This window comes from Giraffa tippelskirchi, chromosome 4, assembly GCF_054371585.1.
Source record: "Giraffa tippelskirchi isolate mGirTip1 chromosome 4, T2T-mGirTip1v1.2.pri, whole genome shotgun sequence".
Classification (NCBI taxonomy): Eukaryota; Metazoa; Chordata; class Mammalia; order Artiodactyla; family Giraffidae; genus Giraffa; species Giraffa tippelskirchi.
This window is the reverse complement of record NC_137278.1, coordinates 42,771,352-42,795,874: the sequence shown is the minus strand read 5'-3', so window position 1 is coordinate 42,795,874 and position 24,523 is coordinate 42,771,352. Positions and strand designations below refer to the sequence as shown.

Sequence of the window (24,523 nt, the reverse complement as noted above, 5' to 3'; positions counted from 1 at the left end):
CAAAGAAATAGCAAAATAAGCACTTAAAAATAACAATCAGGTATAACTGAGGTAACTGTCAGAAGAATAATGGTTGCCTTGGGTAACAGGATTGGAATAAAGAAAGGCAGAAAAAAAAAAAAAAGAAAGGCAGAGCAGGAGAGAACTGCTATTCATTATAGGCATTTTGGCACTCATTAGTTCTGTTTTTTTTAAAGATGTGCATCATTATTGAAAAGTTTTTAAAAAGTTCAATCAAAAATGATATCAGAACTTAACATCAGTATACCCCATTTTTTCCTACAGTCTTTTCTCTAATATGTCAGTCCTACTCCTTTTCATTCTAAGAAGGGAAAAAAACAGCTTTTGTTTGCTAATCATATTACCCATTTTAATGGCACAGTTACCCAGTTATTTAAGCTTCATCCAAAGAACAGTCCTGAGGATCTTTTCTTTAATATAGTTAGGGTGGTGAGTGTGAATGCTTAAAATAAATTCCCTGAGCCTAAGTTAGGGAACAGAAATTCTTTATCCTTTCCTTCCCAGTGGTGGCACTGGCAGGAAATTTAATAAGCTAGACCAGAGGCAGAGATGTTTGGAAAGCTATCAAAAGGTGACTGATGGAATGCACAGTGGGGAATCTTTAATATGTTTAAAAGAGGAAGAAAAAACAGGATTAAACTGAATACTTTTCTATTTACCAGTTCTTTTTGAGGATTTCAAAGTCAATAAGAAATTTTGTCACCTATGTATACGCCACCTTAGTAAAGGAGTATAAGGTTTATTTTATCTTAGAAGTTTAGTAAGATATGTGTTATTCCTTAGTGAGTTTTTTTTGTATTTCTGAATTATGACTATATAACAATCTATGTTTATTAGAAACTTTGAGTGAATACAGATTATTCTTTACAGTTGTTCCTGGGCCTGCTCATTCTGCCTCTATAATCAAAGGGTTATATGCAGTTTGGCATAGAAGTGAGATTTAACAATTTATGGGCATCATCATTTGTCACCAACATTCTCCTCTGGACAACATGTAGATTAAGAGTAATAGGAGACAAGATAGAAAAGACCCAACTTCTATGCAACTTTCAAAAGAGATCTGAGAAGGAAATTATCGATAAGCATGAACAAGATAATGCATGTTGTGGTTAAGCTGCATTTTTGCAAGCCTGGTGACTTTTAAGACTACTCAGAAGATTGGTTTATCAACTCTTCAGATAATGTGAAAAACCCTGTTTTTAAAAACATCTTATTTGAAATAACTGCTGTGATGTAAAGCAATATTGTTGTGATATAAAGTTATATAACTTTCAAATGTAATTTCAAAAATCATACTATGAATAAATGGAAGGATTTGTTATAATTGAAATTCACAACTTGTTTCAGAAAACTTCCTGACTCATTAACAGGGTGTTGGCAACAGGAAAGAATGAAGTCTTTCTCTTCCTCAAGTATTTGGAAACATCATTCACTTCTTAAACTACACATTCATTAGTAGTCTGTTTCACAGATATTACTTGATATCATTTTCCAGTTAACCCTGTTTGGTCACCTTTTGACTCAAGTAAAATGCCCTACTGTTATGCCTAATCAATAACTGGCAACTTCTGACTAATTAATAGTAGTCCCCTTTTTCTTCTTTCAGTGGGTGGCCTAGGATTTAGATGAGTATAGCCGGGTGCCAATGTTGAATGTGAGCAACAGTTTAGTGTGTAATTGTTGCTTGGTCTCTTGGCTAAACACTTTGGGCATGGCATAGAAATCTTTATGTCTTTGACATGTTCTCCAAAACTGCACTGCTTTATTTTCTCCTGTGTGGGGAATGGGGGCAGGATAGACAACAAAAGAATTAAAAGACCACACACATTGCTGATCTGTACACTAATTTCATACTTTAGCTATTTCTAAACCACCCCATATTAGATAATGCTCATGGTGGGTAGTTAGGAAAGCTTACTGTCAAGTCATCAGGACAGTGCATTTTCTGCTATTACTCTTTTACGTTGGCCCAAGTTCACATTCTAGGTGGAAATAACTGAAACTTAAAAATTCTTTACCTCTAAATTTAAGTTAAAAATGTAATCTTATTTACAGCTCTCAAAGGGTAGAGACTAGGATACAACATGGCAAGTTGAAAAGATTTAGTGGCCCTAGACTAGTCACAAAGAATACATTTATTGAGTCCTTGCTATGCACCAGATACTATGTCAAGCATTAAATCTAAATAGGCACCAAAAAAGGGATGCTTAGAAATAAGACAGCAGCCATTGTTTCCTTGTGTTGATAGAGTGTTCCTGTCTAAAGAAAAAGATACAGCAAGGTTGTTATATATCCCAGGACACAGAACTGGGTAAATTAAACTGAATTTTCTCAAGTTTCTACTCAGAAGTAGAAGAAAGAATGAGAAAATTATAAGCAGAATTTATATCATCCTTGGATGGTAGTATATAGTACCAGTGAAAAATAGGCTTCCAGCATTCTTTTTAGTTTACAGTTAATCTCATTTCAATTCACCCCTCTATGTACACACACTTCTTCCCAGGTCACCATTTTCTTCTTCCTTTAGATTCTGCCCCCACTCCCCCCCCCACACACCTAAATTTCTGCAAAAGTTTCAGCTGTAAATCTATCCATTTACGTTACAAATATCTAATTTTACAGATTATCAGTGTCATGGACCCTAAACGAAAATTCCACAGTAGTGTATTATGAAAAAAAAGATCACACAAACTCACATACACACACAAAATGACTTTTTAGACGTTAAAATATGTAAATATATTTCAGAAATAGACAATAGCCTTCTAAGAAGACTTGAAACTTCTCCATGGCCATGATATTTCCCACTTAATCCCATGTGGTCTGCCAAGTGAGATTGTTTCTAGAGGTTCTGAGGAAGTAAAAGGCTCTTTTACAAAATGTTTGGGGGTTCAGAATTTAAACTTAAAGCACTGTATACAGAAATTCCATTTTACAGGGCACTACGGAATTCCAGTTGAGCTATTTCAAATCCTAAAAGATGATGCTGTGAAAGTGCTGCACTCAATATGCCAGTAAATTTGAAAACTCAGCAGTGGGCACAGGACTGGAAAACTTCAGTTTTCATTCCAATCCCAGAGAAAGGTAATGCCAAAGCATGCTCAAACTACCACACAATTGTACTCATCTCACATGCTAGCAAAGTAATGCTCAAAATTCTCCAAGCCAGGATTCAACAGTATGTGAACTGTGAACTTCCAGATGTTCAAGCTGGATTTAAAAAAGGCAGAGGAACCAGAGATCAAATTGCCAACATCTGTTGGATCATTGAAAAAGCAAAAGAGTTTTAGAAAAACATCTACTTCTGCTTTATTGACTATGCCAAAGCCTTTAACTGTGTGGGATCATAACAAACTGGAAAATTCTGAAAGAGATGGGAATACCAGACCACCTAACCTGCCTCTTGAGAAATCTGTATGCAGGTCAGGAAGCAACAGTCAGAACTGGACATGGAACAGACTGGTTCCAAAATCAGCAAAGGAGTACATCAAGGCTATATATTGTCACCCTGCTTATTTAACTTATATGCAGGGTACATCATGAGAAATGCTGGGCTAGAAGAAGCACAAGCTGGAATCAAGATTGCTAGGAGAAATATCAATAACTTCAGCTATGCAGACGACACCATCCTTATGGCAGAAAGTGAAGAAGAACTAAAGAGCCTCTCGATGAAAGTGAAGGAGGAGAGTGAAAAAGCTGGCTTAAAACTCAACACTCAGAAAACTAAGATCACGGCATCTGGTCCCATCACTTCATGACAAATAGATGGGGAAACAGTGGAAACAGTGACAGACTTTATTTTTTGGGGCTCCAAAATCACTGCAGATGGTGATTGCAGCCATGAAATTAAAAGATGCTTGCTCCTTGGGAGCAAAGTTAGAACAACCTAGACAGCATATTAAAAAGCAGAGACATTACTTTGCCAACAAAGGTCCATCTAGTCAAGGCTATGGTTTTTCCAGTAGTCATGTATGGATGTGAGAGTTGGACTATAAAGAAAGCTGATCGCAGAAGAATTAATGCTTTTGAACTGTGGTGTTGGAGAAGACTCTCGAGAGTCCCTTGGACTACAAGGAGATCCAACTGGTCCATCCTAAAGGAAATCATTAGAAGAATGATTCATTAGAAGGACTGATGTTGAAGCTGAAACTCCAATACTTTGGCCACCTGATGAGAAGAACTGACTCATTGGAGAAGACCCTGATGCTGGGAGAGACTGAAGGTGAGAGGAGAAGGGGATGACAGAGGATGAAATGGTTGGATGGCATCACCAACTCAATGGACATGAGTTTGAGTAAACTCTGGGAGTTGGTAACGGATAGGGAAGCCTGGCGTGCTGTAGTCCATGGAGTCGCAAAGAGTCAGACACGACTGAGCGACTGAACTGAACTGAACTGATTTGAAATAATATTCGGGAATACAGCTTCTAGAGTTTTACTTCTCTAAAAGCCAGCTTCTGAATTGATATGACTTAACCACTGAAGACAGGCAGTTTCTTTTTAGAGATTTCTTGAGGCAACAAGTGTATAACATCCTTTGATATTATATCTTAATATATAATCACTCATAAACCAAGATGTTATTCTTTTACCAAAAACTTTTAGGTAAATAAAAGTTTACCTAAACTTTTTTGGTTTAGCTTTTACCAAAAACTCTTGCTGCAATTAAAACTCACTTCCTCTCCCTTAATCTTTTGGTAGGTAGAAAATAATTGTGTCATCCTTCTTACAATAAAACCTCCATAATTAAAGACTCTTCACCACTCTTCAACTTTATTATCTTTCAGCTAAGCAACACTGTGGGGCTCAAATTTTTTGGTAGTATTTTATCTTGGTGTTGACACTGATGGATAAATACTGCTTACCTAGTGCTGGAAAAATTCCTCTACTGTACATAAAGGCTTTTATTAAAGTGTAGACATTTGGATTCTACACACTTCTTTGGTTTTATTTGGGGAAATTACTTTTATAGCTGAGAGGTTTTTGGGTGTGATCTTTTTGGATTTCACAGAAGAAATATAATACCAAGGGTTATCATTCTACAGTATGACAAATGAATCACTGGCTTTTTCTATGTTACTTCAGTAACATTCCCCATAGGAATATGCAGCACTAAAAAGAATAGTTTATAGAATGAGTCATTTAAAAACTCTCACTTACCTTGGTTGATTACTTTGTCCAATACCTCAAACTCTTCTAGAATGACTTGATTTATAGAAGGCACCTTAAGAGAGTGCTGACAATTCACTTGTCCCACTGCAGGCAGGTTGAGTCATGACTTGTGAAGTCTGAGATACACCCAATGACCGGCGCACTGGATCATACAGGTAGGTGGGGTTGGCAATCAGTTCAGTTCAGTTCAGTCGCTCAGTCGTGTCGGACTCTTTGCAACCCCATGAACCGCAGCACGCCAGGCCTCCCTGTCCATCACCAGCTCCCCGAGTCCACCCAAACCCATGTCCATTGAGTCGGTGATGCCATCCTATCATCTCATCCTCTTTTGTTCCCTTCTCCTCCTGCCTTCAATCTTTCCCAGCATCAAGGTCTTTTCCAATGAGTCAGCTCTTTGCATCAGGTGGCCAAAGTATTGGAGTTTCAGCTTCAACATCAGTCCTTCTAATGAACACCCAGGACTGATCTCCTTTAGGATGCACTAGCTGGATATCCTTGCAGTCCAAGGGACTCTCAAGAGTCTTCTCCAACACCACAGTTCAAAACCATTAATTCTTCTGCACTCAGCTTTCTTTATAGTCCAACTCTCACATCCATACATGACCACTGGAAAAACCACAGCCTTGACCAGACGGACCTTTGTTGGCAAAGTATGATTTAGCGGCGTTGGGCGGGCCCTCTTGCAGTCCCCGAGTTACTGCAAACGTTCTAGGTTTTAAAATCCTCTTTCCTTGAGGACTTCAAGAGTCTACTAAAAGGTAAGCATCTCATGATGGGTAACCTAAGCCATTTCTCTTTTTATCAGAAAAGTAAACCGTCTAGCACAGCGAAAATCTCTGTAGGAGTAGTAACTGGGGTGGTAGATCTGGTGTGAGAGCCTTCACTTGGCATTTTCTTCGATGCTCTACATTTCTCCTCCTGTTAATAAGTACCACACATCCAACTGCTTATTCCTTAACCCTCCCCACATCTTCACCCTCCCGACATCAGCTGTGTGAGAAGAGTTTGTGTTTACTGAGAAGGGCCTGGGGTCTCTCAGGGTAGTTGCTTTTGGGGGCGGGGGGCGGAGGGCGATCTGGCTCTATCCGCCCGGTACATAACCATCTTCAATCTCTGGTAAGCGGAAACATTTTTAAGCAGTACGAAAATAACCAATCGTGCTTCAGGTTCTCTCTCTTGCTAAAGTATCTGTGGAAGGCTGGGAGTTGTACTGGTGAAACACTCCTTGCTCAGCCGCAGGAAGTGGAGCTCCCATCGCAGCTTCGGCTCCCCCGGGCTGCCTGAGGCCGCAGACGCCCCACCCGATGCCACCTCCGTGCGTCTCATTGGCCAGGCCCTGAACCCGCCTCGGCTCCTGACTGGAGGAGGCTCCTGTCTGTCTGCGCGGTGGGGACATTTCCGCATTGAAGGGGCTGCTCCAAATGGAGGGGGAGGGGAGGTGTTTAGGAGAAAGTGGGGGCTTTGGATGTCGGAGTCCCGCAGCTAGGTGGACGGAGAGGGTTAGCAGCTGGCCTGTGACCACTGGCGAGGGGCTCGAGGTGTGCATTTGTGAGGGGAGAGAGAAGGGTGCCTCAGAGGTGACATTCTCTCAGCCTGCGAATCTTCTTCCAGGGGCGCCATAAACGCCCCCAGTTTCCCAGCTGCTAAAGGAAGAAGAGGAAGGTGGGTCTCGGTGGCGGTTTGGGGAGGGGCCGGGGCGGGCTTCCCACCACTCTAAGGGCGAGTGTGTTGCCCTTTCTGAGGCTTGTAGAGCTCGTCTACTCAACCTGCACTTTGGCCCCGGAGGCCGAATTTGGGGTTCGGCCAAGAAACTAGAATGTGTGAGGGTTGGGGCTGATTTCTGTCCCTCAGATTCGGGGCGGCACACGGGTTCTTCCCTCGCGGGTGGCCCCCTAGTGTCCGCTGCGGGGGAGGGGTTTGGCTCTGTAGCTTTCGGCCCCTCCCGGGAAAAAGCCGCGGCAGCTCGCAGCCGGGAGGCTGGCGTCTGGAGGCCCCGGCACGCAGAATTCTTAGCGCCTCCAAGTCCCGGGATGTTTCTGAGCGAGTAGAAATGACTGCATCGCCCCCCTTAGCAGGCCTACCCCTCCTCCGGATCCCTGCTGGGGCGGGGACCGCTGTTGGCCGGAGTTTCCCCGGGAACCGTCCTGGGGCCGGAAGGCAGCAAGGGGAGGGGATGTAGGGGTGCGGCCCGCCAGTGCCTGCGGCCGTCCAGCCCCCTAGGGCGTGGGGACCCGGGGGCGGTGAAGCCGCTCTAGATCCGCCTCTTTCATTGATGAAATTTAAGTTCGTGTGATTTTACCTTTTCCGGGAGCGTCCTAGGGGTGCAGTGTAGGCTGGAGTTCCAAGCAGACTCAGTCGCACCAAGTTTCTGTCTTTTGAAAGTGGGGAAAGGGGTTAAGTTTTTTTTTTTTGGAGGCAGTTTTAGTTTTTTGAGTCAAGACTCTCCTAAGTGGCCAAACATAGGAAGAGAAGAAAGAATTCGTCATTTGTTAAAGCAGGAGTGGAAGAAAGACCTCTATAGCGTTGACTCCTCTAGACATTTAAATATCTTTATATTTGTAAGCCAGAGTATTTTAATAAATCCCTAAAATGTCGAGATTTGTACAAGGTAAGACACGCTTCTTATCTCCCGGGTTGCTCTAGCAGTACCGAACTTGGGGACCGGCAGTGGAGAGGTTGGTGGGTGGTTTGGAAGTGGAAATGTTCATTTGAGATACTGTTTGCGAAACCCTTTTCGTTAAATTGACATTTGAGCTGTCTTGAGCTGCTGGGTTGGCGTTTCAGATAACGTATCATTTTTACCCTTGTACTCTGCTGCATTTAGTTCTGCCTCCCTGAAATCAGGTTAGTAGCACCCTGGCTCCCCGGGATAGTGGCTGTAAATGATGATAAAACAGGATTTTGGCTGCCGATTGATCCCTGTTCTGTTTTCGTGGTCGAAGTCGAGGTAAATCTGGGTGCAGACGGGAAGGGGAACTAAGAGGGCTGAGGAAAGGCAGGTGGGTTTAGCCAGGACGGTTGGGGAAGCTTCAGTGTTCTCAGCTTCTCCGTTTGTGTGTACGTGGTCTGAGTCTCAGATTCATTTATTGCGAAACAGGGAGTAGCTCATAGAAGCTGGAGGTCATTTCAGCAGAAGAAATGACTTTGCTGCATTGCTGTTTTTTTTTTTTTTTCCCCTTCTTTTAAATCTGTAAAGATTATTACGGTTTCTCTGAAATTAGCAAGTTGCTCTCTAAATTCTACCTGTGTGTTTGAAAAAGGTTTAAAGAATGCCTCTCAACTGAATTAAGCAGTAATGTTATGTGTGTGTATGTGTGTGTGTACACTTTGAAATCGGTGCTGCCTAAAACCTCTGTCATCAGTTTGTAGCATGGGATTTGCCTTCTCTGTATGCAAGGAAACCCTTTTTTTGAGGACCCAAGAGTATGAAAGCTTCAGCCATCTTGCTAAAAACACAGCTAGTAAAGTTCACAACCACTTAATGTGGCTCTCAATAAATGCAGATGTACTTAAAAAAAATTGTGTCAGTAATGGCCATCATTTGGCCCTGGACATAAAAATGTCATAGTAGGTTTTACATCACTTGATTAACTCTTGAGTTTTGTATGATAAAATAAGAGACTTTGACTGCCTGCGTTATTTTGAAAACAGATGAGATTCTTGTCTGCCTTTAGCACTAAGCTCAGAAATGTTACTTGTCATTAAACTTCTAAATTCATATTATGCTTTATATGTGATGAAAGATGCTTCTTATGTTCAGACTGAATAAATGTCTTAGTCAAGAATAGAAAGTAGAGGTAACTGTCAGAAGTTTGCTTGTTTTTGTAATGATAACATTTAATTACCAGAAAGCCAGTATTGGAATAATATGCTAGAGAAAAGTGGACAAGTCACTTCTTTTAAAAATTGAGATATTATTAAACTCCATATGTTCCTTGTTGTTACGGTTTAGAGCAGCTTGCGGAAGGGGTGCCGCACATTGGTGTCAAATCTTTTGCTGTTAATGGCTAACTAACTGCTTTCAGGAGATACTAAGTGATAATACCTGGGTATGTTGTTATTCCTTTCTCTTGTCATCCACTTTTTCTTTTTTAATAAACTTTTTATCTTGGGATACCTTTAGATTTGTAAAAAAGTCTCACATATGTCAAAACTAAGAAATTACCACCAGTAACATTACTATTAACTGAACTACAGACTTAGACTTTCCATGATTCAATCCAACACTGCATTTACTTGCCATCCAATTTTGCTCTAAATGGTAGTTTTCATTTTTAAATTTGACAGTTTTGCACAAAAAGATGACACACCTCTCCCCTCTGAAAAAAAACTTACCATGATTTTGCTCCTGTTTATCATTGTTTAAATTTGTACTTCAAGGTAAATTCTCTGTGTATTAAGTGCGTTACTGTGATAAGTGATAAACTTTATTGACACATAAATCCATTGTCTCCACATATCAGTTTTTTAAGTAAAAGGGTTCGGATTTTTGTTTTTGAATTTTTTGGTAGTAGATGAAATTAATCTTTGCTGTAGTACTTATTGATATTTCTGTGGATTGACACTTAGCGTGTACCACTTTATAAGGAAAGGAATGGACAAATATTAGGCCCCTAAGATGTTTTCATATGTTGTCTCATTGAAGCTTCACAAGAACCCTGAGAGGTAGTATATTTACAGGTGATGAAATTAAAGTATCTTATCCAAAGTTCACAGCTAGTAAGCACTGAAATTCGTATATAAATGTGTCTAAACCCTTGTCCACTCCAGTACCTTTTGTTGCCTCCTAAGCTAAAAACTTATCAGGAACAATGGCTCCTTTCTCCAACTAGACAGTTAGTTCCCTGTGGGCAAAAATAATATTATATCCCTGGGGGAAATACAGTGTCTTGAAGTGGTGGATGCTCTGAAAGAACCTGTCACAGATGACGGATGAGAAACGCAGCACTTTTCATGTACTTTTTCAGTAGTTGAGCCCACATTTGGTTGTAGTTTATTAATAACACCTCTAACATAATTGCTGAGAAAGGTAAAAGGACGGACCTAGGTTTGAATCCTGTTACTGACAGGTGATCATAGACACATAACTTTTCTGAATCTTCATTTCTTTTTTTTTTTCTTTTTCTTTTTTTTTTTATTTTAGTTGGGGGCTAATTACTTTACAATATTGTAGTAGTTTTTGCCATACATTGACATGAATCAGCCATGGGTTTACATATGTTCCCCTTCCTGGACCCCCCTCCCACCTCCCTCCCCATCCCATCCCTCTGGATCTTCATTTCTATTGATACTTATATAAACATTAGATATTAACACTTATGCCATAGGATTTTTGAGACGCTGAAATGAGACGAATTATGTGAGTGCATTTTGATGGCCAGTAAACTTTCCTTTCCTTTCTTAAAACGATGATGGCTTTTTGGATAGCATTGCCACCATAAATATAACCACATGTCACCAACAGAAGCAGAACAAGTCACCCATGACAGTTCTTTATTTTCCTATTCCAGTTTTGGTGTTCAGGCCTCCAGCAACTTGGTGATACGTATAGTTTTTAAGTATGGAGTTGGAGGGGAAAGCTTGAACAGTGATGTGAATACATAATTGGTGGCAGTTTTTGTTTCAGTCCAGTCAACAACAAAATTTTGAGCTCTTCTAATATGCTATATTGGGATTTCTCTTGTATCCCTTATGATGGGCACAGATCTGGGTATCATACCTGTGTGTTGTGTGCACGTATGTTTAAATGTCCTGGAATCTGGGTTGCTACACTTGGCTTGAATCTCTTGTCTCAAATCTAGGCATTGTGCATTATAAGAATGCTAAGTATCTCCATTCGTAAGCACTTTGTAAGTTATTAGGTAGAAATGTTCAACTAATAAAAATATTTAACGTGAGTAGGTAGGAGAATTCTCAGTATATGTAATACTCAGCCAAAAGAAGATTTAACTTATTTTGGGCATCTGTCAAGTCTGTGTTCCTCAGGCACTTAAGATTCCTTCTCATAGGAGGATTGTTTATTGGATCTCTGGCTTAATTCCCTAGTTGGTGTATTCTGCCCTCATGTCACCTTCTGTCTGCCTGTAAAATTACATCTCCATTTGCTAGTTTTCTTCATCCCAGGGGTTGTTGCAGGGTCCCAAACTATTCTAAATAAGTGTGACTATTATTTGATTGAGTACTAAATAAATGCAAGGAGATCCAATCAATCCATCCTAAAAGAGATCAATCCTGGGTGTTCATTGGAAGGTCTGATGTTGAAGCTGAAGCTCCAGTACTTTGGCCACCTCATGCGAAGTGTTGACTCATTGGAAAAGACCCTAATGCTGGGTAGGATCGGGGGCGGGAGGAGAAGGGGACGACAGAGGATGAGATGGTTGGATGGCATCACTGACTCGATGAACATGGGTTTGGGTAGACTCCGGGAGTTGGTGATGGACAGAGAGGCCTGGCGTGCTGCAATTCATGGGGTCGCAGAGAGTCGGACACGACTGAGCGACTGAACTGAACTGAACTGAAATAAATGTATCTACTACTTGTCATAGTTGGAGGTGACAACTCCTCCTGTGACCTGCTGGTTCATCAGCAGCTAGGACTTTTGCCAGGTGTGTCAATGGGTGCCACTTGGAATTTGGCTTCCCAAAAGATCTGAGAGCTACGGGGCAATCTCCATACATGATTTGAAACTTATAAATGGTGCTGGGCCTATTGTTATCTAGCCAACTATGGCTGTGTTATGTACTTATACTGTAACTTAGAGGAACTTTGAAACATTTCTTTCTTTCTTTTTTTTTTAATTAAAAAAATTTTTTTTGGCTATGCTGCATGCAGGTCATAGTTCCCCAAGCAGGGATCAAACCCATGCTCCTGCAGTGGAAGCACAGAGCCTTAACCTCTGGGCCACCAGGAAAGTACCTAGAGGAACTTAAAAGAAAAAAACAATTAATCTATCTGAATTATATAAAAATGTCCCTTAATATTCTTAAATTGAAGTCCTTTCTTCTATTTCAGGGAAAGCCATTTGAGTGCCTCTGTGTCACTTAAAAAATATTTGAGGCATGTCAACTTTTCCATTTGTTAGAATTCTCTTTTCGTGTCTTTAGTTTGGTGATTCTTGTTTGGTCAATGGCAGCTAGCCAGGGAAGATTAGTTGAACTAATTATAACAGGAAGGGTCTCAGATGAACATCAGGGTGAGAAGCATTCTGGGGCTTGGTTGTAGAGGTCAGGCCTAGGCCTGGTTCTAATCAAATCCTGAGACCAAATTTAGCCTGTAGCTGACTATTTAGATGACTAGGATGTTTTCAGCCCAGGGAGGTTGTGGCGTGGATTTGAGGCAAGACTAGAGGTGGCAAAGCAGTGATTATGGCACACTTCTCATTTTTTAATGATGTAGCTTAGCATTCACTATGTTGCTCTAGAAAGAGAAGGATTTAGTTAAATTCATAGTCACAGTTATACATGAAAAATTAAAAGAAATTCAAAGAGTTGTACTAATGAAAACTCTTTGTTTTCTAATGTGGATCTTGGTCGGATCATGTTTGTTCCAGTAAAATGGGTGATTTTGATAACTGGGTCTTTCTTCCAGTAAAATGGATGATTTTCATTTGTAAGAGTCTACCAGGTGGCTCAGTGGTAAAGAATCCACCTGCCAATGCAGGAGACACAAGTTTGATCCATGGGTGAGGAAGATCCCCTGGAGGAGGAAATGGCGACCCACTCTAGTATTCTTGCCTCGAAGATCCCGTGGACAGAGGAGCTTGGAGGCCTACAGTCCATAGGGTGGCAAGAGTCGGACACACCTGAGCTGAGCACTCATGAAGAAAAGAAATTGGACATTAGAGAAATAAGAAATATTAACTGGTATACTTCTTGGAGGTGCCATTTTAATATTCTGAAGATAAATTGAAAAATAGCTTTAAAAGGAAATTACAATGTTAATTTTGTAATATTAAGGCTTCCCTGGTAGCTCAGTTGGTAAAGAATCCGCCTGCAATGTAGGATACCCCGGTTTGTTTTCCTAGGGCTGGAAGATCCCCTGGAGAAGTGATAGGCTTCCCACTGTAGTATTCTTGGGCTTCCCTGGTGGCCCAGTTACAAACTATTAATTTTGTAATATTATGTCACAGTTTTCTTGTACATACTAATAGTTCACTTTCACAGTTCATACTCACTTTCCATTCTCTCTGTATTTATTTTCCTTCATAGAAAATTCTAGTAACTTGTGAATTGTAGTGACTTTGATTAAAAGATACTTATTTGTTTGAGGAATATTAGTTGGCCTTGTAATAAAAATGTTCTGAGTCAAAGAATAATATACTGTAATTTTCTAGCTTCCACCAAGTTGAATTTGGTACTTTTTGTGGAAGTACAGGTATTAGGAGTTCCCAAAGTCAGATCTCTCCATTTCTGAAGTTAGTATAAACAAGTATTTGAAAGTTTAACTCTGGATTATCTGTAAATATGAATAATTAAGAGTTGACTGTATTAACCTTGTGTAACATGATTCATCCTGATATCCAGAATTTATGCTGGTGGAGAAAATCCCAGTGATATTAGAATAAAATTGTGGGGGAGATCTCTGAAAATTTGGGATTTAGTGAATGTGGAAATGTGATTCACTTTCCACCCTTTTGATTGCTTGGGACTATTTCTAGACTGTGTCCTTTGTCACAGCTTACAGTTTCATTTCTGAACTATCATGTTTTGAACTTGGCGTAATGGTATTTGAATTTTGGACATCTTGGTCTTGGGTAATTTGATGGCTTGTCCCAGGCACAGTGACTATTAATTGAAACCATATGTCTTAGATCTCTAAAATTCTACCACCAGGCATGCATCTTTCTATTAATAGCTTAGTAAATTCTTTGCAAGTTGGGTTGCTAAACTATTGAAAGAAAATTAAACTTTATGTGTTTTTTGGTTGGGTTTAGGTGTGAAAAGGGGGATAATGCTCCATTTGAAATCTGTTTCCCAATTCTCTCGACTGGTGGTGCAGGCATCTCCTTTAGTTTGTTGCACAGTAATTGTCTAGGACTCAAATTCTGCCTCTGCCAACAGTCCCATTGTTTTTCTCAGTCATTGCCAAATGAAATTGACTGTGCCCCCAAAACCATTTTGACAAGTAAGGATTGTTTTTGAGAGCCACGGAGAAATTGACTGTTGTCGTCTTAGTTACTTATATAAACAACAAAATGTTTTGTTTTCCAAGCTTTGCTAGATGCTTGTTAGTTTTTCTGTATAAATCAAGAGAGTTCCATGTTTCTCTGTGATTTTTTAACTTGTATCTTAAAAAAAAAACAAAACACTATTCGTTATATTCATGTACATATTCATTATGCTCAGTCTACTGTTTAATTGTTAGTCTTCAAATTGTAAAAAATGCTATTCTAGGGGACACTCCGTTTAACAGTGGTTCTACTTGCTCTTTGGCCACAAAGGTAATTGAAGTTTGTGTTTCTCTCTGGCCCTGGCAAAGGCTCATGTGATTTTCATTTATGTTATAACCCTACCTAGAATTTTAAAACTTCCAAAGAGTGCAGGAAAACAGAGTAACACAGTTCTGCACTGTGGGTTCATTTGCAGGTTCATTTATGCCAATGGTAAAATGCTTAGTCCTGGTAATAAAATATTTATAGAGTACATAAAAAGCTTTGTTCAATTTTTCAGTGCCCAGAAAATAAACAGTGTAGAAGGAAAAGTTGAAGAGCACAAGAGAATGTTAATTCTGATGTGTAGTTTTTCATTTTTCACCTTATGCAGTAACCTCACTTAATAGAGATATTTGAATTTTTGCCAGTTTTCCTTCAGATTTGGTGGCATACAAGCTGGAGGTGGCAAGCCACGTAAACAAACACACTGTAACAGAGAAAGGGGAGAACTTCCTCCAGGAAAGAGAAGCAGGGCACCAGGCAGCAGGGTTGGGATTTCTGGTTGTCACTGCCACTGTGTCCTTTGGCACATCAGCATCTCTAGGGCCCTGTTTCATCTTCAAGGGAATTAGACTCATCCAGTTGAGCTATTTCAAATCCTAAAAGATGATGCTGTGAAAGTGCTGCACTCAATGTATCAGCAAATTTGGAAAACTCAGCAGTGGCCATAGGACTGGAAAACGTCAGTTTTCATTCCAATCCCTAAGAGAGGCAATGCCAAAGAATGCTCAAACTACCACACAATTGCACTCATCTCACACCCTAGTAAAGTAATGCTCAAAATTCTCCAAGCCAGGCTTTAACAATACGTGAACTGTGAACTTCCAGATGTTCAAGCTGGTTTTAGAAAAGGCAGAGGAACCAAGGATCAGATTGCCAACATCCTTTGGATCATCGAAAAAGCAAGAGAGTTCCAGAAAAACATCTATTTCTGCTTTATTGACTATGCCAAAGCCTTTGACTGTGTGGATCACAATAAACTGTGGAAAATTCTGAAAGAGATGGGAATACCAGACCATCTGACCTGCCTCTTGAGAAACCTGTATGCAGGTCAGGAAGCAACAGTTAGAACTTGACATGAAACAACAGATTGGTTCGAAATAGGAAAAGGAGTACGTCAAGGCTGTATATTGTCCCCCTGCTTATTTAACTTATATGCAGAGTACATCGTGAGAACCTCTGGGCTGGAGGAAGCACAAGCTGGACTCAAGATTGCTGGGAGAAATATCAATAACCTCACATATGCAGATGACACCACCCTTATGGCAGAAAGTGAAGAAGAACTAAACAGCCTCTTGATGAAAGTGAAAGAGGAGAGTGAAAAAGTTGGCTTAAAGCTCAACGTTCAGAAAACTAAGATCATGGCATCCAGTCCCATGGCAAATAGATGGGGAAACAGTGGCTGTCTTTATTTTTCTGGGCTCCAAAATCACTGCAGATGGTGATTACAGCCATGAACTTAAAAGACGCTTACTCCTTGGAAGGAAAGTCATGACCAACCTAGACAGCATATTAAAAAGCAGAGACTACTTTCCCAACAAAGGTCCGTCTAGTCAAGGCTATGGTTTTTCCAGTAGTCATGTATGGATGTGAGAGCTGGACTATAAAGAAAGCTGAGCACCGAAGAATTGATGCTTTTGAACTGTGGTGTTGGAGAAGACTCTTGAGAGTTCCTTGGACTGCAAGGAGATCCAACCAGTCCATCCTAAAGGAGATCAGTCCTGGGTGTTCATTGGAAGGATTGATATTGAAGCTGAAACTCCAATACTTTGGCCACCTGATGTGAAGAGCTGACTCATTGGAAAAGACTCTGATGCTGGGAAAGATTGAAGGCAGTAGGAGGAGGGAACAACAGAAGATGAGATGGTTGGATGGCATCACCGACTCGATGGACATGGGTTTGGGTAGACTCGGGGAGTTGGTGATGGACAGGGAGGCCTGGCATGCTGCAGTTCATGGGGTCGCAAAGAGTCAGACACAATTGAGCGACTGAACTGAACTGAACTGAACTGACCTTAAAGCCTTTCCAAGGTTAAAATTTTTATCTAAATGTACATATATCAAATTATAGGGCAAGCCTACCAAATCATTTTTTAGTCCTTTATGGTGGTTTTATACTGTATCCCTTTACTGTCCTCTCAACATATGGGTGTGATAGGCCACTTACCATCCATAAAACTTGATGCCAAGTGATGTTATTTAACTAGTTGGCACATCTCTCCTGAATGTTCTATTTTCCAGAAATGATATTTTCTGGTTTTTTCTTTTGATTTTTAGTTGCTGTGTGGTTTTTTTGTTGTTGTTGTTTTTAGTTTTAAGACCTACTGTGTTGTATGAGAGCAAGGTTAAGCGTAATTATTAATGAGAAATCTGATTTATGTATAAATTCTAACAGTTAAAAAAATTTTAAGCAAGCAATGCATGATTAACAAAAATCTTGATAATCAAGTAGCTCTGCATATCTGGTGCTAGAACAGTTCTCAAAAGCCTGGTTGGTACCTTTTCATTTTTGTTAAAACTCATTTATAGCATTCATATGGCTTTTACCTGTGCACGTGTTAGGATATACGTGGCTGAGTCATTTAAAAATCTTTGCAAATGTAAACAATCATAGTTTATAATATAAAATAATCAATACTAAAAGATTAAAATTTAAAATACAATACTTTTAATACTAAAAGATCAGATAAAGTTGTATAAACAACTAATTGATTTTTCTTTATGATTGAATGACATGGACTTTATTTTTCCATATTTTTCCTGAATTAAGCTAAACTAAAATATATACATTACCCACTTTTGTTTAATCTCTAAAGTTAGTGAAAACATTACAGTGACATACATAATAATAAAGAATTGAAAAAAATTTAGCGATCATTTTGTCTAGGCCTACAAGTTTGAAATTTCTTTGACCACATCCCTGAAACTGCCTGATAAATCAGTCTCTACTTGAGAAACCTTAGGGACTTCAAGTACTCAAGACACTGTCCATACTTTTCTTAGCCCTTCTTCTCCATGACCAGAAATCGTGGCTCTTGAACACTGTCTCTTTGATCTTACCAGGTACTACTTCTGCTGGACTGGACCCTAACATCATTATACCCAGACATAGTTGTATCATAATAGACTCTTACTCATTGATTTAATAAACATTACTTGAGAATCTGCTATGTTTCTAGCTCTGTTTTAAGAATACATTGGGATTACAGAGGTGAACAAAATATATATGATATGTTGGATATTTTGTAAGATTGGATGTAAGATATACATTGAATAAATCCAGAAAATATGATATCATAAAGGGGAGGTTCAAGGATCTACCAAGTGAAAACATGATGGGCAACTGTGCTTAGACAGGTTTCTAGGAAGAGGTTACATTTAAATTAAACACTGACAAATGATACATTATTGGCTATTCAAACCATTACAGTGCTACAGACAGACATCTCAGCAAAGAATTAGTTTTGGGGGTTTTTAATACGTGTTCGATACAGTACAGATTAAAACCTCCACATAGCAGATTTAGGGTAGAAAGGGGGACCTTTTTGAATGTTCAGAAGCTACTTACTACCTAAAACTCTAGGAGTGCCACCCCCGACAATAGCAGACACTATTCAGGTCACACAGAGTTTGAGCTTTGGGGATCTGAGAGATCAGAGAGGTTTCCCAGTTGTTGGGATTATTGTTATGATTTTGGAATTCACAACTGGGCCTTTAATTTCTATTTTTTCCTCCTCATTTCTGCCCACTCTTCTCTAAAAGTGTTGAATGACACTTGAGATATGTGTTTTGGAACAGTCTTAACAATAGTTAGGATGTTTTTAATTTTATACAGCAGAAAAATACCGACTCAGTTGGCTTAAAAAAAAAAATGAGAGACTTGAAGTGGGATGTTCCAGAGTTGTTTAATTCAATACAAAGCAGCATCAGTCTTTTCTTCCTTCTGTCCTTTTAAGTATGTTTGCCTCATTCTTGGGTCAGCTTTCTTCAGAGTCACTAAATATCAGAAGAAACCCAAGGTGAAGGGTAGACACATACTCATTTTTCTCAGGTTTCTGTTCTTTCAGTGAGGAATGCCTTTATCCAAAGTTCTTTGGAAAACTATATGTTTGAGGCTCACTGGCCAGAATCATTTTATGTTTGACATTTAAACCAATCCTTGGGAAGGCTTTCAACCAGTCTGGGCCTAGTGCCATGTTTGAAGACCTTGAGACAGAGAATAGGTGACCAGAATAGCATTGGGGTAGGAAGACCATTGATGTGCAGGGCTGCTACAAACATGTTCAGATAATTGGAGTATAATATATATCAGAACTACTCAAGGCAATAGTAGCAGCATTCAGTTATTAGAAATGCAAATCTCCTCACACCAGACCCAGAATCAGAATCTCTGGGAACTTGCCCAGAAATCGGTTTTAACAAGCCCTCCAGGTGATCTGTATGCATATTGAGGTTTTAGAAGTACTATTGAAACAGGAACTTGGAACCTTTAGGCTTTCTTCTTGAGCACTTTCATTAGCTTTGGCTACTCAAAAAAAGTACTTCAGCTTGGCTTTTTAACATGTGCCTGGCTTGGGAATTTGTATTTCTTTTCCATCAAGTGAAAACCCCACCAAATGGAGAAGAGAAGTGATATAGTTAGAGTTGCAGTTTTAGGAGAACAAATCCATTCTGCCTGGTATCACCGGATTAGAGTGACAGATGGGTTGACTAGTTAGAAAACTATTGTCATCATGACCAAGAGAGTGAAATTAAGGTCGCAGCAGTAGGAATTAAAAGCAATGAATGGAATGGTAATGATTCAGTTAAGTTTGGTATTGGATTTGGATGTAATGTGAGGAAAAAGGAAAGACGAGCCAACTGTGACTGAGGTTTCTAGGTCACCTACCAGTGACTGGCAGAATGTCAATGCCATGGAGGGCCGGGGCAGGGAGATGAATTTAGTTTAGATGATGAGTTTGGTTTTGGACATGTTGAGTTTGAGGTACCCAACTGGGTGTCCAGGTGCAAAAGGTCTAGAAGGTGGTAGGGAATGTTAACCTGAAGCTCAAGGAAAAAGATCAGGATGAGAGGCATGTATTTGGGAGTTATCAGTAAGGAGATCAATAAGGGAACAAATGAGGGAGAAAATAGTCGGGGAACAGAATCTTTAGAAACCCACAGAGTAGGAGAAGAAAGGAGGAGCCAGTTGTGGAAATTGAGACATGGTTATAATAAGAGATAGGAGATGATAGGATAATACTGGGTACCTGAATCCACAGAAGAAGAGTTTTTTTAAGAGGAATATTCATGAACAGCTGAGTTTAAAGGACTGCAGTAAGAGCCCAGGAGAGGCTGGTTAGCTTTAACAGGTCATAAATCTAGTCAGCATATATCCTCAGCTTTGTGCATGCGTGCTAAGTCGCTTCAGTCGTGTCCAACTCTGTATAACCCCATGGACTGTAGCCCACCAGAGTCCTCTGTCCATGGGACTTTCCAGGCAAGAATATTGGAGTGGGTTGCCATTCCCTCCTCCAGGGGATCTTCCCAACCCAGAGATCAAACCCATGTCTCTTGAGTCTAAACTGTATTGGCAGGTGGGTTCTTTAATACTAGCGCTACGTAGGAAGCCCATCCTCAGCTTTATTCATGCTTATTTCTGATTGCCACTGCATTCGTCGAGTTTTATGCTTATTTGGATCACAGGGCATTTCCTGGTTTAAGTGAGCTCGTCAGTTCTATGACTTTGGGTACTTCTTGTGCATTTTCAAGGAAGGTTAGGACTAATCAGATCTGAGTGATAGGAGGTGGCCTAGGAGGGAGGTCTCCTCACCTTCCTTGCTCTTGGTGTTCTCTCTGGCCTGTTCCCTGTGAAGCTAGCTTTCTGCTTTGAAATGTGAAGTTGTTTTGTCTGTGTCAGTATCAGGATGTCAGGGGAAGGGTATTACATATACTTCTTAGTTGCTTAAATGGATAAAATGAAATAACAGAATTAAGAAACAAAAACAATCATTTGTTTGATTGAATATCTCATACTTCTCAGTTCTGTTGCTTTCCTCCTCCCCTTTTCCTCCCCTCCCCGCTTTTTTGGCGCCACTTGGATAGCGGGAAGTCCATAATATTGAAATCTTAGTACTCATGAACAGGGAAAAGTTAAGAAATTGAGGTAGGGGAAAGGCGTCTAAAAAGCTACTGCGTGTTCTATCCTCAGTTGGCTAAATTGTCATTAAGTCAACTAAGACAATAGTTATAAACCCAGTTTGATGTGAGCTTCCTGTGATAAGACATTCTGATAGAAATGCTTTTGAAGGAGAATGTTACTTAGGTATTTTGTGCCAAAGATCAGAGAGAGCCAGACTAGTTGGAAGAAATGAGCAGGATATTTCTACCTCACTGTGGTGGAATTGGGCTCAAAATAAACTGACTTTGTTTTCAGCATTAGCCTGCTCTGTGACCTTGGGTAGGTCATTTAACTTTTTAACCTCAGTTTCCTCATTTGTAAAATGTTGAGGGTAGATTAAATGCTCTCTCTCATCTCTGAAAATGTCTTGATTTTATGAGTGAGGTAATGAAGTGTTTTGTCCCTAAAATGCTCTCTATCTAAAGTGGAGGGGGATCAATTCTCTATTGTTGGGAAGTGAGGAGGGACAACACATCTTAGGAGGTTCTAATTTGTATTAGTCAGTGGATTCTTTAATTGACCTTCCATTAGAAACACAGCTGCCATTGCCAGAAGTGTAACTTGAGAATGTTAGGTCCAAGAAAGCTTCTAAGTTCTACTAGAAACCCCAAATCTTTCGTAAAGAATTCAGTTCAGTTCAGTTCAGTTCAGTCGCTCAGTCGTGTCCGACTCTCTGCGACCCCATGAATTGCAGCACGCCAGGCCTCTCTGTCCATCACCAGCTCCCGGAGTCTACCCAAACCCATGTTCATCGAGTCGGTGATGCCATCCAACCATCTCATCCTCCGTTGTCCCCTTCTCCTCCCGCCCCCAATCCTACCCAGCATTAGGGTCTTTTCCAATGAGTCAACCCTTCGCATGAGGTGGCCAAAGTATTGGAGCTTCAGCTTCAACATCTGACCTTCCAATGAACACCCAGGATTGATCTCTTTTAGGATAGATTGATTGGATCTCCTTGCAGTCCAAGGGACTCTCAAGAGTCTTCTCCAACACCACAGTTCAAAAGCATCAATTCTGCGGCGCTCAGCTTTCTTCACCGTCCAACTCTCACATCCATACATGACCACTGGAAAAACCATAGCCTTGACTAGACGGACTTTTGTTGGCAAAGTAATGTCTCTGCTTTTAAACATGCTATCTAGGTTGGCCATAACCTTCCTTCCAAGGAGGAAGCGTCTTTTAATTTCATGGCTGCAGTCACCATCAGCGGTGATTCTGGAGCCCAAAAAAGTAAAGTCTGACACTGTTTCCACTGTTTCCCCATCTATTTCCCATGGAGTGATGGGACCAGATGCCATGATCTTAGTTTTCTGAACGTTGAGCTTTAAGCCAACTTTTTCACTCTCCTCCTTCACCTTCATCAAGAGGCCCTTTAGTTCTTCTTCACTTTCTGCCATAAGGGTGGTGTCATCCGCATATCTGAGGTTATTGATATTTCTCCTGGCAATCTTGATTCCAGCTTGTGTTTCTTCCAGCCCAGCGTTTCTCATGATGTACTCTGCATATAAGTTAAATAAGCAGGGTGACAATATACAGCCTTGATGTACTCCTTTTCCTATTTGGAACCAGTCTGTTGTTCCATGTCCAGTTCTAACTGTTGCTTCCTGACCTGCATACAGGTTTCTCAAGAGACAGGTCAGATGGTCTGGTATTCCCATCTCTTTCAGAATTTTCCACAGTTTATTGTGATCCACACAGTCAAAGGCTTTGGCATAGTCAATAAAGCAGAAATAGATGTTTTCCTGGAACTCTCTTGCTTTTTCGATGATCCAGCGGATATTGGCAATTTGATCTCTGGTTCCTCTGCCTTTTCTAAAACCAGCTTGAACATCTGGAAGTTCACGGTTCACGTATTGCTGAAGCCTGGCTTGGAGAATTTTGAGCATTCCTTTACTAGCATGTGAGATGAGTGCAATTGTGTGGTAGTTTGAGCATTCTTTGGCATTGCCTTTCTTTGGGATCAGAACGAAAACTGACCTTTTCCAGTCCTGTGGCCACTGCTGAGTTTTCCAAATTTGCTGGCATATCGAGTGCAGCACTTTCACAGCATCACCTTTGAGGATTTGAAATAGCTCAACTGGAATTCCATCACCTCCACTAGCTTTGTTCGTAGTGATGCTTTCTAAGGCCCACTTAACTTCACATTCCAGGATGTCTGGCTCTAGGTGAGTGATCACACCATCGTGATTATCTGGGTCGTGAAGATCTTTTTTGTACAGTTCTTCTGTGTATTCTTGCCACCTCTTCTTAATATCTTCTGCTTCTGTTAGGTCCATGCCATTTCTGTCCTTTATCGAGCCTATCTTTGCATGAAATGTTCCTTTGGTATCTCTAATTTTCTTGAAGAGGTCTCTAGTCTTTCCCAATCTGTTGTTTTCCTCTATTTGTTTGCACTGATCGCTGAGGAAGGCTTTCTTATCTCTCCTTGCTATTCTTTGGAACTCTGCTTTCAGATGAGAATATCTTTCCTTTTCTCCTTTGCTTTTCGCTTCTCTTCTCTTCCCAGCTATCTGTAAGGCCTGCTCAGACAGCCATTTTGCTTTTTTGCATTTCTTTTCCATGGGGATTTTCTTGATCCCTGTCTCCTGTACAACGTCACGAACCTCTGTCCATAGTTCATCAGGCACTCTGTCTATCAGGTCTAGTCCCTTAAATCTATTTGTCACTTCCACTGTATACTCATAAGGGATCTGATCTAGGTCATACCTGAATGGTCTAGCGGTTTTCCCTACTTTCTTGAATTTAAGTCTGAATTTGGCAATAAGCAGTTCATGATCTGAGCCACAGTCTGCACCTGGTCTTGTTTTTGCTGACTGTATAGAACTTCTCCATCTTTGGCTGCAAAGAATATAATCAATCTGATTTCGGTGTTGACCATCTGGTGATGTCCACGTGTAGAGTCTTCTCTTGTGTTGTTGGAATAAGGTGTTTGCTATTACCAGTGCATTCTCGTGGCAAAATTCTATTAGCCTTTGCCCTGCTTCATTCTGTACTCCAAGGCCAAACTTGCCTGTTACGCCAGGTGTTTCTTGACTTCCTACTTTTGCATTCCAGTCCCCTATAATGAAAAGGACATCTTTTTTGGGTGTTAGTTCTAGAAGGTCTTGTAGGTCTTCATAGAACCGTTCAACTTCAGCTTCTTCGGCGTTACTGGTCGGGGCATAGACTTGGATTACCGTGATATTGAATGGTTTGCCTTGGAAACGAACAGAGATCATTCTGTCGTTTTTGAGATTGCATCCAAGTACTGCATTTCGGACTCTTTTGTTGACCATGATGGCTACTCCATTTCTTCTAAGGGATTCTTGCCCACAGTAGTAGATATAATGGTCATCTGAGTTAAATTCACCCATTCCAGTCCATCTTAGTTCGCTGATTCCTAGAATGTCAACGTTCACTCTTGCCATCTCCTGTTTGACCACTTCCAGTTTGCCTTGATTCATGGACCTAACATTCTAGGTTCCTATGCAATATTGCTCTTTACAGCATCGGACTTTGTGTCTATCACCAGTCACATCCACAGTTGGGTATCGTTTTTGCTTTGGCTCCATCCCGTCATTCTTTCTGGAGTTATTTCTCCACTGATCTCCATTAGCATATTGGGCACCTACTGACCTGGGGAGTTCATCTTTCAGTGTCCTATCCTTTTGCCTTTTCATACTGTTCATGGGGTTCTCAAGGCAAGAATACTGAAGTGGTTTGCCATGCCCTTCTCCAGTGGACCACAATCTGTCAGACCTC

General features: G+C 40.5%; 1 protein-coding gene and 1 long non-coding RNA gene across 9 annotated transcripts in view; both read left to right on the top strand.

Annotated features, from left to right (window-relative positions):
* Positions 1–6,615: 6,615 nt before the first annotated feature.
* UGP2 (UDP-glucose pyrophosphorylase 2) overlaps positions 6,616–24,523 on the top strand; it is a 58,256-nt gene continuing 40,348 nt past the window's right edge. For 2 of the 8 annotated variants that reach the window (XM_081588380.1, XM_081588376.1), the window contains exon 1: positions 6,616–6,854. Coding sequence is in view for 2 of the 8 variants with exons in the window: in XM_081588379.1 (XP_081444505.1) it covers positions 7,782–7,800 (19 nt within the window). In the remaining 6 variants the exon portion in view is untranslated. Of the gene's footprint in view, positions 7,801–8,005; positions 8,140–24,523 lie in introns of those variants that run through there. The other 6 variants (XM_081588379.1, XM_081588375.1, XM_081588382.1 and 3 more) reach the window with 3 other exon arrangements.
* On the top strand, positions 8,006–18,465 carry LOC145544954 (uncharacterized). Its single transcript, XR_014081756.1, has 2 exons — positions 8,006–11,370; positions 16,291–18,465. It is a non-coding gene; the product is annotated as an uncharacterized LOC145544954 (long non-coding RNA).